The 12,729-nt window shown below is 36.4% G+C and overlaps 1 protein-coding gene across 6 annotated transcripts in view; it reads right to left on the bottom strand.

Annotated features, from left to right (window-relative positions):
* IFT80 (intraflagellar transport 80) overlaps positions 1-12,729 on the bottom strand; it is a 140,406-nt gene that overhangs the window by 82,664 nt on the left and 45,013 nt on the right. For all 6 annotated transcript variants that reach the window (XM_042956575.1, XM_042956577.1, XM_007086253.3 and 3 more), the window contains 2 exons: positions 12,030-12,119; positions 11,149-11,286 (listed from right to left, as the gene is read on the bottom strand). In XM_042956575.1, coding sequence (XP_042812509.1) covers positions 11,149-11,286; positions 12,030-12,119 — 228 coding nt within the window. The remainder of the gene's footprint in view (positions 1-11,148; positions 11,287-12,029; positions 12,120-12,729) is intronic.

The following is a 12,729-nucleotide window of genomic DNA, read 5'->3' as shown; positions in this document are numbered from 1 at the left end:
AAAGAGAAAACAAAACAAAAAAGACTAAAGCAACAAAGACTAGAAAGGACCAGAGAATGTCACCAGAAACAGCAACTCTACAGGCAATACAATGGCACTAAATTCGTATCTTTCAGTACTTACTCTAAATGTCAATGGACTAAATACTCCAATCAAAAGGAACAGGGTAATCAGAATGGATAAGAAAACAAGACCCATCCATATGCTATTTACAAGAGACTCGTTTGAGACCTAAAGACACCTACAGATTCAAAATTAGGGGATAGAAAACCATCTACCATGCTAATGGTCATCAAATGAAAGCTGGAGTAGCCATACTTATATCAGAAAAACTAGATTAAAAAAATTTTTTTAATGTTTACTTATTTTTGAGAGACAGAGAGAGACAGAGCGCAAGCAGGGGAGGGGCAGAGAGAGAGGGAGACACAGAATCTGAAGCAGGCTCCAGGCTCTGAGCTGTCAGCACAGAGCCCAACACGGGGCTTGAACTTGTAAACCTGCAGGAATATGACCTGAGCTGAAGTAGGACTCTTAACCTACCAAGCCACACAGGTGCCCCCAGACAAACTAGATTTTAAAATAAAGACTGTAACAATAGATGAAGAAGAACATTATATCATAATTAAGGGGTCTATCCACCACAATCTAACAATTGTAAATATTTATGTCACCAACGTGAAAGCACCCAAATATATAAATCAATTAATCACAAACATAAAGAAACTCGTTGATAATAGTAGGGTACTTCAACACCCCATTTACAGCAATGGACAGATCATGTAAGCAGAAAATCAACAAGGAAACAATGGCTCTGAATGACATATTAGACCAAATGGACTTGATGGATTTATTCAGAACATTTCATCCTAAAGCAGAATAAACATTCTTCTTGAAACCACGTGGAACATTCTCCAGAAAGGATCACATACTGGGTCGAAAAGCAGCTCTGAACAAGTACAAAAAAATCAAGATCACACCTTGCATATTTTCAGACCACAATGCTATGAAACTTGAAATCAGCCACGAGAAAAAATTTGGAAAGGTAACAAATACTTGAAGATTAAAGAACATTCTACTAAAGAATGACTGTGTTAACCAAGAAGTTAAAGAGGAAATTAAAAAGTACATGGAAGGCAATGAAAATGAAAACACAACAGCCCAAAACCTCTGGGATGCAGCAAAGGTGGCCATAAGAGCAATCCAGGCCTTCCTAAAGAAGGAAGAAAGGTCTTAAATACACAACCTAATTTTACACCTAAAAGAGCTAGGAAAAGATCAGTAAATAGAGCCCAAAACCAGCAAAAGAAGGGAAATAATAAAGTTCAGAGCAGAAATCAATGATATTGAAATAATAATAATAAAAAAGTAGAACTGATCAATGAAAGCAGGAGCTGATTCTTTGAAAGAATTAACAAAATTGATAAACCCCTAGCCAGTTTGATCAAAAAGAAAAAGGAAAGGACCCAAATTAATAAAATCTAGAATGAAAGAGGAGAGATCACAACCAACACTGCAGAAATAAAAACAATAATAAGAGAATATTATAGGCATTTATATGCCAACAAATTGGGCAATCTGGAAGAAATGGACAAATTCTTAGAAACACAGAAACTACCAAAACTGAAACAGGAAGAAATAGAAAATTTGAACAGAACCATAACCAGTAAAGAAATTGAATCAGTAATCAAAAATCTCCCAAAAAACAAGAGTCCAGGGCTGGATGGCTTTCCAGGGGACTTCTACCAAACATTTAAAGAAGAGTTAACACCTATTCTTTTGAAGTTGTTCCAAAAAACAGAAATGGAAGGAAAACTTCCAAACTCATTCTACAAGGGCAGCATTACCTTGTTCAAAGACCCCACAAAACCATACAAAGACCCCACAAAAAAGAACTACAGACCAACTACCCTGATGAACATGGATGCAAAATATTCTGAACAAGATACTAGCCAACTGGATCAAACAATACATTAAAATAATTGTTCACCACAATCAAGTAGGATTTATTCTTGGAATGCAGGGCTGGTTCAATATCTGCCAAACAAACAATGTGACACGTTACATTCATCAAACAAAGGATAAGAACCACATGATCCTCTCAATAGATGCAGAGAAAGCATTTGACAAAACACAGCATCCTTTCTTGATAAAAACCCTCAAGAAAGTAGGGATAGAAGGATCATACCTCAAGTTCATAATGGCTATATACTAAAGATGCATTGTTAATATCATCCACAATGGGGAAAAACTGAGAGCTTTCCCCCTAAGGTCAGGAACACGACAAAGATGTCCACTCTCACCATTGTTATTCAACATAGTGTTGGAAGTCCTAGCCTCAACAATCAGACAACACAAAGAAATGAGAGGCATCCAAATCAACAAGGAAGAAGTCAAACTTTTACTCTTTGCAAATGACATGATACTCTATGTGGAAAACCCAAAGACTCTACCAAAAAGCTGCTAGAACTGATACATGAATTCAGCAAAGTTGCAGGATATAAAATGAATGTACAGAAATTGGTTGCATATCTATACACCAATAATGAAGCAGCAGAAAGAGATATCAAGGAATCAATCCCATTTACAATCGCACCAAAACCCCATACCCAGGAATAAACCTAACCAAAGAGGTGAAAAATCTATACACTAAAAACTATAGAAAGCTCATGAAAGAAATTGAAGAAGACACAAAGAAATGGAAAAATATTCCATGCTCAAGGATTGGAAGAACAAATATTGTTAAAATGTCAATACTAGCCAAAGCAATCTACATATTCAAAGCAATCCCTATCAAAGTAACACGAGCATTCTTCACAGAGCTAGAACAAATAATCCTAACATTTGTAGGAACCAGAAAAGACCCTGAATAGCCAAGGCAATCTTGAAAAAGAAAATCAAAGCAGGAGGCATCACAATTCCAGAGTTTAAGCTGCATTACAAAGCTGTAATCATCAAGACAGTTTGGTACTGGCACAAAAACAGACACTCAGATCAATGCAACAGAATTGAGAACCCAGAAATGGACCCACAAATGCATGGCCAGCTAATCTTTGACTAAGCAGGAAATAATATCCAATGGAAAAAAGACAGTCTCTTCAGCAAATGGTGCTGGGAAAACTGGACAGCGACATGCAGAAGAATGAACCTGGACCACTTTCTTACACCATTCACAAAAATAAACTCAAAATGGACGAAAGACCTAAAGGTAAGACAGGAAGCCATCAAAGTCTATAGGAGAAAACAGGCAACCGTCTCTTTGATCTCAGCCGCCACCACTTACTTGACATGTTTCTGGAAGCAAGGGAAACAAAAGCAAAAACAAACTATTGGGACCTCATCAAGATAAAAAGCTTCTGCACAGCAAAGGAAACAATTAGCAAAACTAAAAGGCAACAGATGGAATGGGAGAAGATATTTGCAAATGACAGAAAGGGTTAGTATCCAAAATCTATAAAGAACTTATCAAACTCAATACCCAAAAGACAAATAATCCAGCGAAGAAATGGGCAAAAGACATGAATAGACACTTTTCAAAAGAAGATATCCAGATGGCTAACAGACACATGAAAAAATGCTTAACATCACTCATCATCAGGGAAATACAAATCAAAACCACAATGAGCTACCATCCCACACCTGTCAGAATGGCTAAAATTTACAACTCAGGTAATGACAGATGTCGGTAAGGATGCAGAGAAAGAGGAACCCTTTTGCACTGCTGGTGGGAATGCAAACTGGTGCAGCCACTCTGGAAAACAGTATGGAGGTTCCTCAAAAAATTAAAAATAGAACTACCCTAAGACCCAGCAATTGCACTACTAGGTATTTATCCAAGGGATACAGGTGTGCTGTTTTGAAGGGGCACATGCACCCCAATGCTTATAGCAGCACTATCAACAATAGCCAAAGTGTGGAAAGAGCCCAAATGTCCAACGACAGATCAATGAATAAAGAAGATAATGTGTATACATATACATACACACACACACACACACACACACACACACACACACTCACACACACATAATGGAGTATTACTTGGCAATCAAAAAGAAAAATCTTGCCATTTGCAACTATGTGGATGGAACTAGAGGGTATTATGCTAAATGAAATTAGTCAGAGAAAGACAAAAATCATATGACTTCACTCCTATGAGGACTTTAAGATACAAAACAGATGAACATAAGAGAAGGGAAGCAAAAATAATATAAAAACAGGGAGGGAGACAAAACATTAGAGACTCTTAAACATGGAGAACAGAGGGTTGCTGGAGGGATTGTGGGATGGGAGATTGGCTAAATGGGTAAGGGGCATTAAGGAATCTACTCCTAAAATCATTGTTGCACTATATGCTAACTAACTTGGATGTAAACTAAAAATAAATGAATTAATTAAATTTAAAAATAAATAAGTGAAACTATGACTTACATGTGAAAAAAAGAAATGTTGAACATGTAGGTGAATATAAGACTATCTTTATTCTCTTAATTTCTTTAAAATGACTATGACTTTTAAAGCGAAAATTACAACATGCTGTGTAATGTGATACTTATGACAACTATAGCATAGAGAAGTAGCTAAATGGAGCCATATGGATACAAGATTCTTATATTTTACACAAAATGGTATAATATTAACTCCAAGTAGTGTATGAGACAAAATAAGCACCAAGAAATGCCCATTCTCTCTAGGTAAAGGACCAGGCAGAAGGAGGTGTTGCAGAATGGAATCCTTTTGACATAACTACCCTACTTGGGCACACACCATGAAAGAGGCCATGGCACTCTCCCTACAGTGTGTGCCTAAGAGACATTAGGATGGAACCCTATGGAACATTCCCACTCTGCACCCAAAGAACAGAGGTGACATCCCTCCTCCTCCCCACATGGTGCTGCCAAGGCTATGAGGTGGATCTTGGTCAGACCATTCCAGCCCTGCAATACTGAAGCAGCAGCCCTCCCCAATGAGCACTGTGAAGAGTGACAAGTAGGGTCCTGTCTCCTATCCCCAGTTTGCACTAATGATAGCGAAGAGGCAGCATTGACTCCTCTCAACAAGTTAGGGTAGGATTATGGAGAGGAGGGAGCAAGAGAAAGGTATTAAGTCTGTGTCTGAAGGCTTTGCAACATCATCAAGCAGCCCATCCATACATGCAACCCACTAGAATCAACACAGTAACACCACGACAACTGTACTGCAGTGCGGAAGCAAATACCACTTAGGTTTCAAATTTGCCTCTGGGTTAAAAACAGGGCAGACCAGAATAGCACTACAATGGCTTTAAAAATGAAACTGATATTTGAACCACAGTCCACAAAAGTGAGCCAGGACATGAGTTCTGAATCGATATAGGTAACTGCCTGATTAAATAGAAGATGTAAATAGAAACCAGAGTTTCATATCAGCTTAGTCAGTGTCTTTTAAAAATAAAAATTCTAATTTTATGGTGAAATTTAATGGGAATATTAAATTTATTGTATAACAACTGAGTTAGAGCAGTATACCTATTCACAAAAATAGAACAACTTCTGCTTTTTCAGCGTAGGGAATATACTCAATGGTACTGTAATAGCATTGTACGGGGACAGTAGCTACACTTATAGTAAGCACAACAGTATATACACACAGAGTGGCCAAAGCACTATGTTGTATGCTTGAAACTAATGTAATGTGTGTCAACTATATTTCAATTTAAAATATCTGCTTTTTCAAATATTCCTGTCATCAATCTAGTTACATACTTGTATTGTAAGAAATATATTCAAACCAAAATCTAATCTGTCATTAACAGTCTCCAAGCAGTTGAGCTTCTTCCTCTCCACTAGAAATATTTCTTGAAAAACATTAAAAGACAATGTTTACAAAAACCACATTTTCTCTAGACCTAATATTTCACAGATAACCTGAAAGTTAATATCACCTTTATTCTTTGAAGCTTTTTTTTTTTTAATGTTTTTATTTATTTTTGAGAGAAAGCATGGAAGCGAGGGAGGGGCAGAGAGAGAGGGGATACAGGATCTGAAGTGGGCTCTGTGCTGACAGCAGAGAGCCTGATGCGGGGCTCAAGCCCACAAACTGTGAGCTCATGGCCTAAAGCCAAAATCAGATGCTGAACTGACTAAGCCACCTAGGCACACCTGAAGCTTTTTTTTTTAATGTTTGTTTGTTTATTTATTTTGAGAGAGAGAGAGAGAGAGAGAGAGAGCAAGTGACAGAGGGGCAGGGAGAGAGGGAGAGAGAGAATCCCAAGCAGGGTCCATGCTCAGCATGGAGCCTGACAAGCATGACAGAGTGATCGATCCCATGAACCTGAGATCATGCCCTGAGCCAAAATCAAGAGTCAGATGCTTAACTGACTGAGCCAGCCAGGCACCCCTCTTTAAAGCTTATTTTGTAAAATTACTAATTTTTGTTAAGGAATCCTAGATAAGAATTTTTAATAAAATTTTAGGAAACACTGCATTCAACTAAAAATTTGTGAAGAGCTCTCAAAATAGAAATCTGATAAATGTGTAGCAAATGTGAGGGTACAGATCTTTCCTGAGGACCAGATTCTTATATCTAATATTGAAATTCTTCCACAAAGCCAGGCTTTGGATAAATGATTACTACTATTTAAACTTTAAGTTGCAGATTATGAGAGAAACAAAAAAGAAATAAGGAGATAAGAGTGACATTTCCAGGTTGAAGAGAACACGTACTTCTTTTTTTTTATGTTTATTTATTTATTTTGAGAGACAGGGAGAGTGCAGGCACAAGCAGGAGAGGGGAAGAGACAGAGGAGAGAGAGAATCCCAAGCAGGCTGCACACTGTCAGTGTGGAGCCAATGCGGGGTTCAAACCCACCAGTTGTGAGGTCATGACCTGAGCCAAAATCAAAAGCGAGGTGCTTAACCCGCTGAGCCACCCAGGTGCCCCTGTAGTTATTTCTTTTTCTTTTTTTTTCAAAAGTGTGTTTATTTTGAGAGAGAGACAGACATTCGGCCACAGAATATGCTCCTGGGTGAATGATTACTACTATTAATTACACAACTTTAAGTTACGAATTATGAGAAAAACAAAATTATTATAGCCCCAAAATAATTTTCCTTTTTTTAAAGTTTTATTTATTTACTTTGAGAGAGAGAGAGAGAGAGAGCGAGCATGAGCAGGAGAGGGGCAGAGAAAGGGAGAAAGAGAACCCATGATAGCATGGAGCCTGATGTGGGGCTCAAACTCCCGAACTGTGAGATCATGGCCTAAGCCAAAAAATCAAGAGTTGGAGGCTTAATCGACTGAATCACCCAGGAACCCCTATCCTCAAAATAATTTTAAGTGAGACACATGCTAAGGAAGAACCAGAAGGATAAACTGTATGAGATTTTTTATCTTTTTAATTAGACTACTCTTTTTGGTATCACCTTCATTACCATTTACTATTTCATCTCTAAAGCGTTTTTTGTATACTAGAGCAAGCTTTACCACTTTTAGAACTCAGAAGAAATAATCAAATATCTCACATGTTTTATTTAAGTGTTCCTTCAAGTGTTGTCTGAGGAACACCTAACAAAGGTAACCAGGGAACTTCTTAAAAATACAAATCCCTGGACCCCATTCTACTGAGATTTTGATTCATCACATTATAAGTGGGGGCCCAAGAAGCTGCATTTTAGCAATGCCCCGGTGATACTTATGAATGTTAAAATTTAAGTAACTTGTTTTATTATTGTAATGATTGCACAGGGATCTTAATAAAATTATGTCACACAAACCCAGTGCAAATTATACCACACCATAAGAAGGTGTTATCCTCAGGCCAGCACCCAGACAATAAGGTACTCAAATCAAAACCCCGGTAATTATTCTTGACTCTTCCCACTATCCCTTTAATGTTTTTTTTTTAATGTTTCTTTATTTTTGAGAGAGAGAGACAGAGAGACAGAGCACGAGCTGGGGAGGGGCAGAGAGAGAGAGAGGGAGATACAGAATCCAAAGCAGGCTCCAGGCTCTGAGCTGTCAGCACAGAACCCAACATGGGGCTTGAACTCATGAACCACAAGATCATGACCTAAACCAAAGTCAGATGCTTAACCGACTGAGCCACCCTGGTGCTCCAGACTCTTCCCACTTTTTATAGGAAGAGTTCATCTCCTGAACCTGTCCACTTCTTCCCATCTCCACTGCTATTCCCTATCATTCAGGACAACATCACTTTCTTGTACTACTGCAAAAGCCTTTAATTAACCATCTTGCCTACAGTCTACTGTCCCTCTAATCCATCCTCCCTGCTGACCTCAGAGTATACTTCCCTAAAAATGCCAAATCTGATAATGTCATTACTTAAAGTGAAACAGTGGCCCAGTACTGCATGAGGATAAAATGCAAACTGCTTCTAATTTTTCTAACAGACTATAATTCCTTGCTTTTGCATGTTCTCTTCCCTCTCCTGTACCACTGCTCCTTTGATACCAAAGCAATATTTCCAATATTTGAATATTATCATGTTACTACCCACCAGCCACGGCTCTCTACTAACACACACCATTTTTCCAATTTCATTGTTTTAGCTGTTCAAAGGAAATCTTATTTTGATGTTCAACTAGTAAAACTGATTAATGTAGAGCTCTTCTGATTTTGGCTGGAGAAGAAGACTAGGAGCTCAACCCCCTCACCTCTTTTCTACCCTACAGCAACTCCTAAGAGTGCTCCACAGAAAATAATTTGATTTTTAAAAGCCAGACTCTTTTATGTGGCAAACACAGATCGGGTCCAAGAGTATCTTATCTCCTGGTACTATTCCAAGCAAAATCTTATTGACATTGCACAAAAGGCACCATACTGGGATACACGAAAGGTTCCTTCTACCTGCAACTCTCTTCCCCCAACTTATTTCCTTGAAGGACTACTAATTCTTCAAGTCTCAGCTCTCTAATCAATATCCACAGGCAAAATTAAGTTCTGCCACACCTTCATAGTGCTTGCACAAAATAAACCTCTTGTATAGCATTTATCACACTGTAGTATGAGTCTTATACCGATTCTCTATTAAACTGTCACAACTTGAGTGAAAATCTTTACATCTCCCTATCCCCAGTTTCTAAAATACTCTCCAATGAGCAGTATACAATGAGCAGTATAAAAGTAACATCTATTGAATAAAAGAACATATTTAAAATGCTATTCAAATCCTTAAAATATTATTATAATATATTCAGTCTGTTCAGTCAAATAAGGTAAAAAAAAATCCTTTTAGAAAGTTTAATTTTCCAGAATAGTTAATATTCTAATAATAGGTTTGGTATTTAATGAAGTCATTAATTATTCAAATCAATTCAACACCCCACATTTTAAAATTTTTAAATATTTTCATCAAAATAGCAATTTAAAATAATCATGTTTAAATCAACTTATTGGTGAATTATGGGGTATCTACTGTGTTATACAGATAACAGAGACCCATTGAGCTGTGGGATCTTATAAACTGTCTAAGGAGTCAACAATAATATACATAAAATTAACATGGAAAATATAAAAAGATAATACATTGTGAAAATGAGTATATATTCTATAGACTTAGAATCATTGCTGAAAAATCAGATAAAAATGAGATTATCTGATATAACACCTTGATGTTATAGCTAAAATAAGAGAGACCTTAGGTAAGAGGAAGTTAGAAAAATGAATACCTATGGAAGGTATCAGGAAAGGAAGTCAAACAACAGATGGGCCTTAAAGAATGGGTAGGAGGTGCCTGGGTGGCTCAGTCAGTTAAGTGTCCAACTTCAGCTCAGGTCATGATCTCGTGGTTCCTGAGTTTGAGCCCCACATTGGGCTCTGTGCTGACAGCTCAGAGTCTAGAGCCTGCTTCAGATTCTGTGTCTCCCTCTCTCTCTGCCCCTGCCCCACTTGCACTCTGTGTCTCTGTCTCAGTCTCTGTCTCTGTCTCTCTCTCAAAAATAAATAAACATTTGGGGCACCTGGGTGTCTCAGTCGGTTAAGCGTCCGACTTCAGCTCAGGTCATGATCTCGCGGTCCGTGAGTTCGAGCCCCGCGTCGGGCTCTGTGCTGACAGCTCAGAGCCCGGAGCCTGTTTCGGATTCTGTGTCTCCCTCTCTCTCTGACCCTCCCCCATTCATGCTCTGTCTCTCTCTGTCTCAAAAATAAATAAACGTTAAAAAAATTTAAATAAATAAATAAATAAGTAAACATTTAAAAATTTTTTTTAAAAAATGGGTAGAATTCAGTAAATATAAGACAGAGGTGAGAGCATTCCATGAAAGGAAGGATAAGTAAGGATGTTAATGATGGGCAGAGGAGATTCATGAGACTGATTTGAGCACAGATACAAGTTAGGGAGCTGTGGGGAAAAAAGACTAAATGGATTTTATGGCACCAGGGTTCAGACAGTTTATAAAGCCAGGCAGAAGACTTCATATTTTATGTGGCACAAAAAAAATTACCAGAAAACTTAATAGATCATTTATAAAGCTTTAATAATTGTAAGTTAACTGTCTTATTTTGCATTCAAGGAAAATAAGCCACAGAACAATTATGTGATTTCCTCTTATTTAGGAATAGTATAGAATAACCCTACTCCAAACTCGGCTGCTTCTGGAACACTTTGATGAAATAACTCATTATTCAACTACAGTGGGTAAATGCTCTTGAGCTTCACTGCTTGCCTAATTTCTAAACAGAATTTGGATGAAGAGCACTCTCTTGTGAGGAACAAGTCCCCCATGTATTCAAACATGAATTCTTGACAAAAACCCAATTTCTCTGGTTTTAAGATGATTATTTTTAAAATTTACTATCAATTCCATACCAAACATATGCAAAATTTCTATATGAAACATATTGACAGTTTTAAAAAAAAAGTTTAAAATTGAACTCTCCCTTTTGATTGAGTAGAAATCTTTACTTCTCCATCTTTCATAACCATGCTTAAAGTATTTCCAGAAAGAAAAATAGTAAAGAATATACCCATTCTTCAAACTGTATGGTCCCATAAATCTGGAATTGACTGAACCAGTATATTCAGAAGACAAATCAGAAAGATGCAGTCAAATGCATTCATTGAAAATATTTTTTAAAGATTGTGAACCAGGTGTGTTATGCATTACCACATTTATGACAGCACATCTGTGATTGTTCACCATTATAACTTACCCCAGTTTTATCACACAAGCGTAAAGTATGAAATGATCCAACAGCAAATAATTCTCCATCTGGAGCCCAGGCAACTGAGGTAATAGGATGCTCATGAGGTTGTGAATTGTACAGAGGACGGCCATAACTATCCCATACCTAAAACAGCAAATTAAAAAATCTTTTATAACACTCACCACATTATTACAGACAAGTTTGTCCTACAGTAAGGTATCAATTAAAGACTCATAAATCATTACTTTATAATAATAGTAATTAAATGTCTTTACTACCACACAAGGGGGAAAAGCTGTAATCTTTAAAACCTATATATCACAAAAAATACTTTATGATAACATAATAATTTTCCAATTTCACCACATCTTTGATTAATCATATAAACTACACACCTTGAGTCCTTTTAAATTTAACAATACATTTTTGAGATGTTGTTTTTTTGCTTAAATTTTTTTCTCAGTAAGTGCTCTATCAACTTTCCCTACAAGTATTTATTTCAATTAAATTTCCTCTAATTCCAGTTACATTAAATCTTATTCTTTATTATAAATTATTTTGGTCTGAAGCTAAATAAACAATGTTTAATAAGCCAGTAAAAATTATTTTTAAAACTTCAACTAAGGGTGATTTAAATATTCAGCAAAACTAGAAGTTGCATTTATGTTGCTACTCATTAAGTCAAATTCTATGGGTCAATGAGAGAGGTCAATGAGAAAGTCAACACTTTAAAATATCACTTAAAATTATAAAATATCAATTTGTTGAATTATTATAGTTACAAGATGTAGCTAAAGTGAAGGACTAAAAGCATATTCTTATATGCTGAATACTTTTCACCTAAATTCAATTCTTTCATCCAGGTGATAGATTCAAATGTTACATACCTTATATTTACAATCCTCACCAGCAGATAAAATTAGATCATTGACAGAGTTCCAATCTACTTTTAAAATAATGCCATCATGAGCTTTCCACTATGAGAAAAAAGTAAGATATTAATTATAACTTCAAGAGCACTGAAAAGTTGTTTGCTTTTTTTTTAATAAAGGACATTTTGCCTAATGATTCTCTCATCCTGTCCTTGGAGATTTCTATTTTTCTTTCATAGCTGTTATGTATAATCTCATTTTCTTGTTTCATTTCTAATTTAAAGTAATGAAAACATTTAGCACTATGACATCCACTATATAGCTTACATCCTTATAAATCTCTTCAGTTGCCTAGACTCCAGATGGAAAATCTCTTGCTGTTGAACTATTTCAAGTTTGACATGTATGTGATGACAGTGTTATGAATCCAAATCTTGCTTTCTTCTATACAGTTTATCCAATCAAAGATAATGCCTTTATTCTTATTTACTAATTTTCTTTTTTTTAACTTTTATTACATGATCATCTTCTTTAGTACTCTGTTCATTCTCCTCTGCATATTTTCCTAAGCTTCATTCTCTTTACCTGAATGTCTCTAGAGTAGTCACTGAACTCTATAAGAAACTGCTACTGCATTTATCATATAACAAAAGGATGTTTTCCACAGATACGTACATATTCTATTATATATATATATAGAGAGAGAGAGAGAGAA

This window comes from Panthera tigris, chromosome C2 (assembly GCF_018350195.1).
Source record: "Panthera tigris isolate Pti1 chromosome C2, P.tigris_Pti1_mat1.1, whole genome shotgun sequence".
Lineage (NCBI taxonomy): Eukaryota > Metazoa > Chordata > Mammalia > Carnivora > Felidae > Panthera > Panthera tigris.
This window is presented reverse-complemented; position numbering and strand designations above follow the sequence as displayed.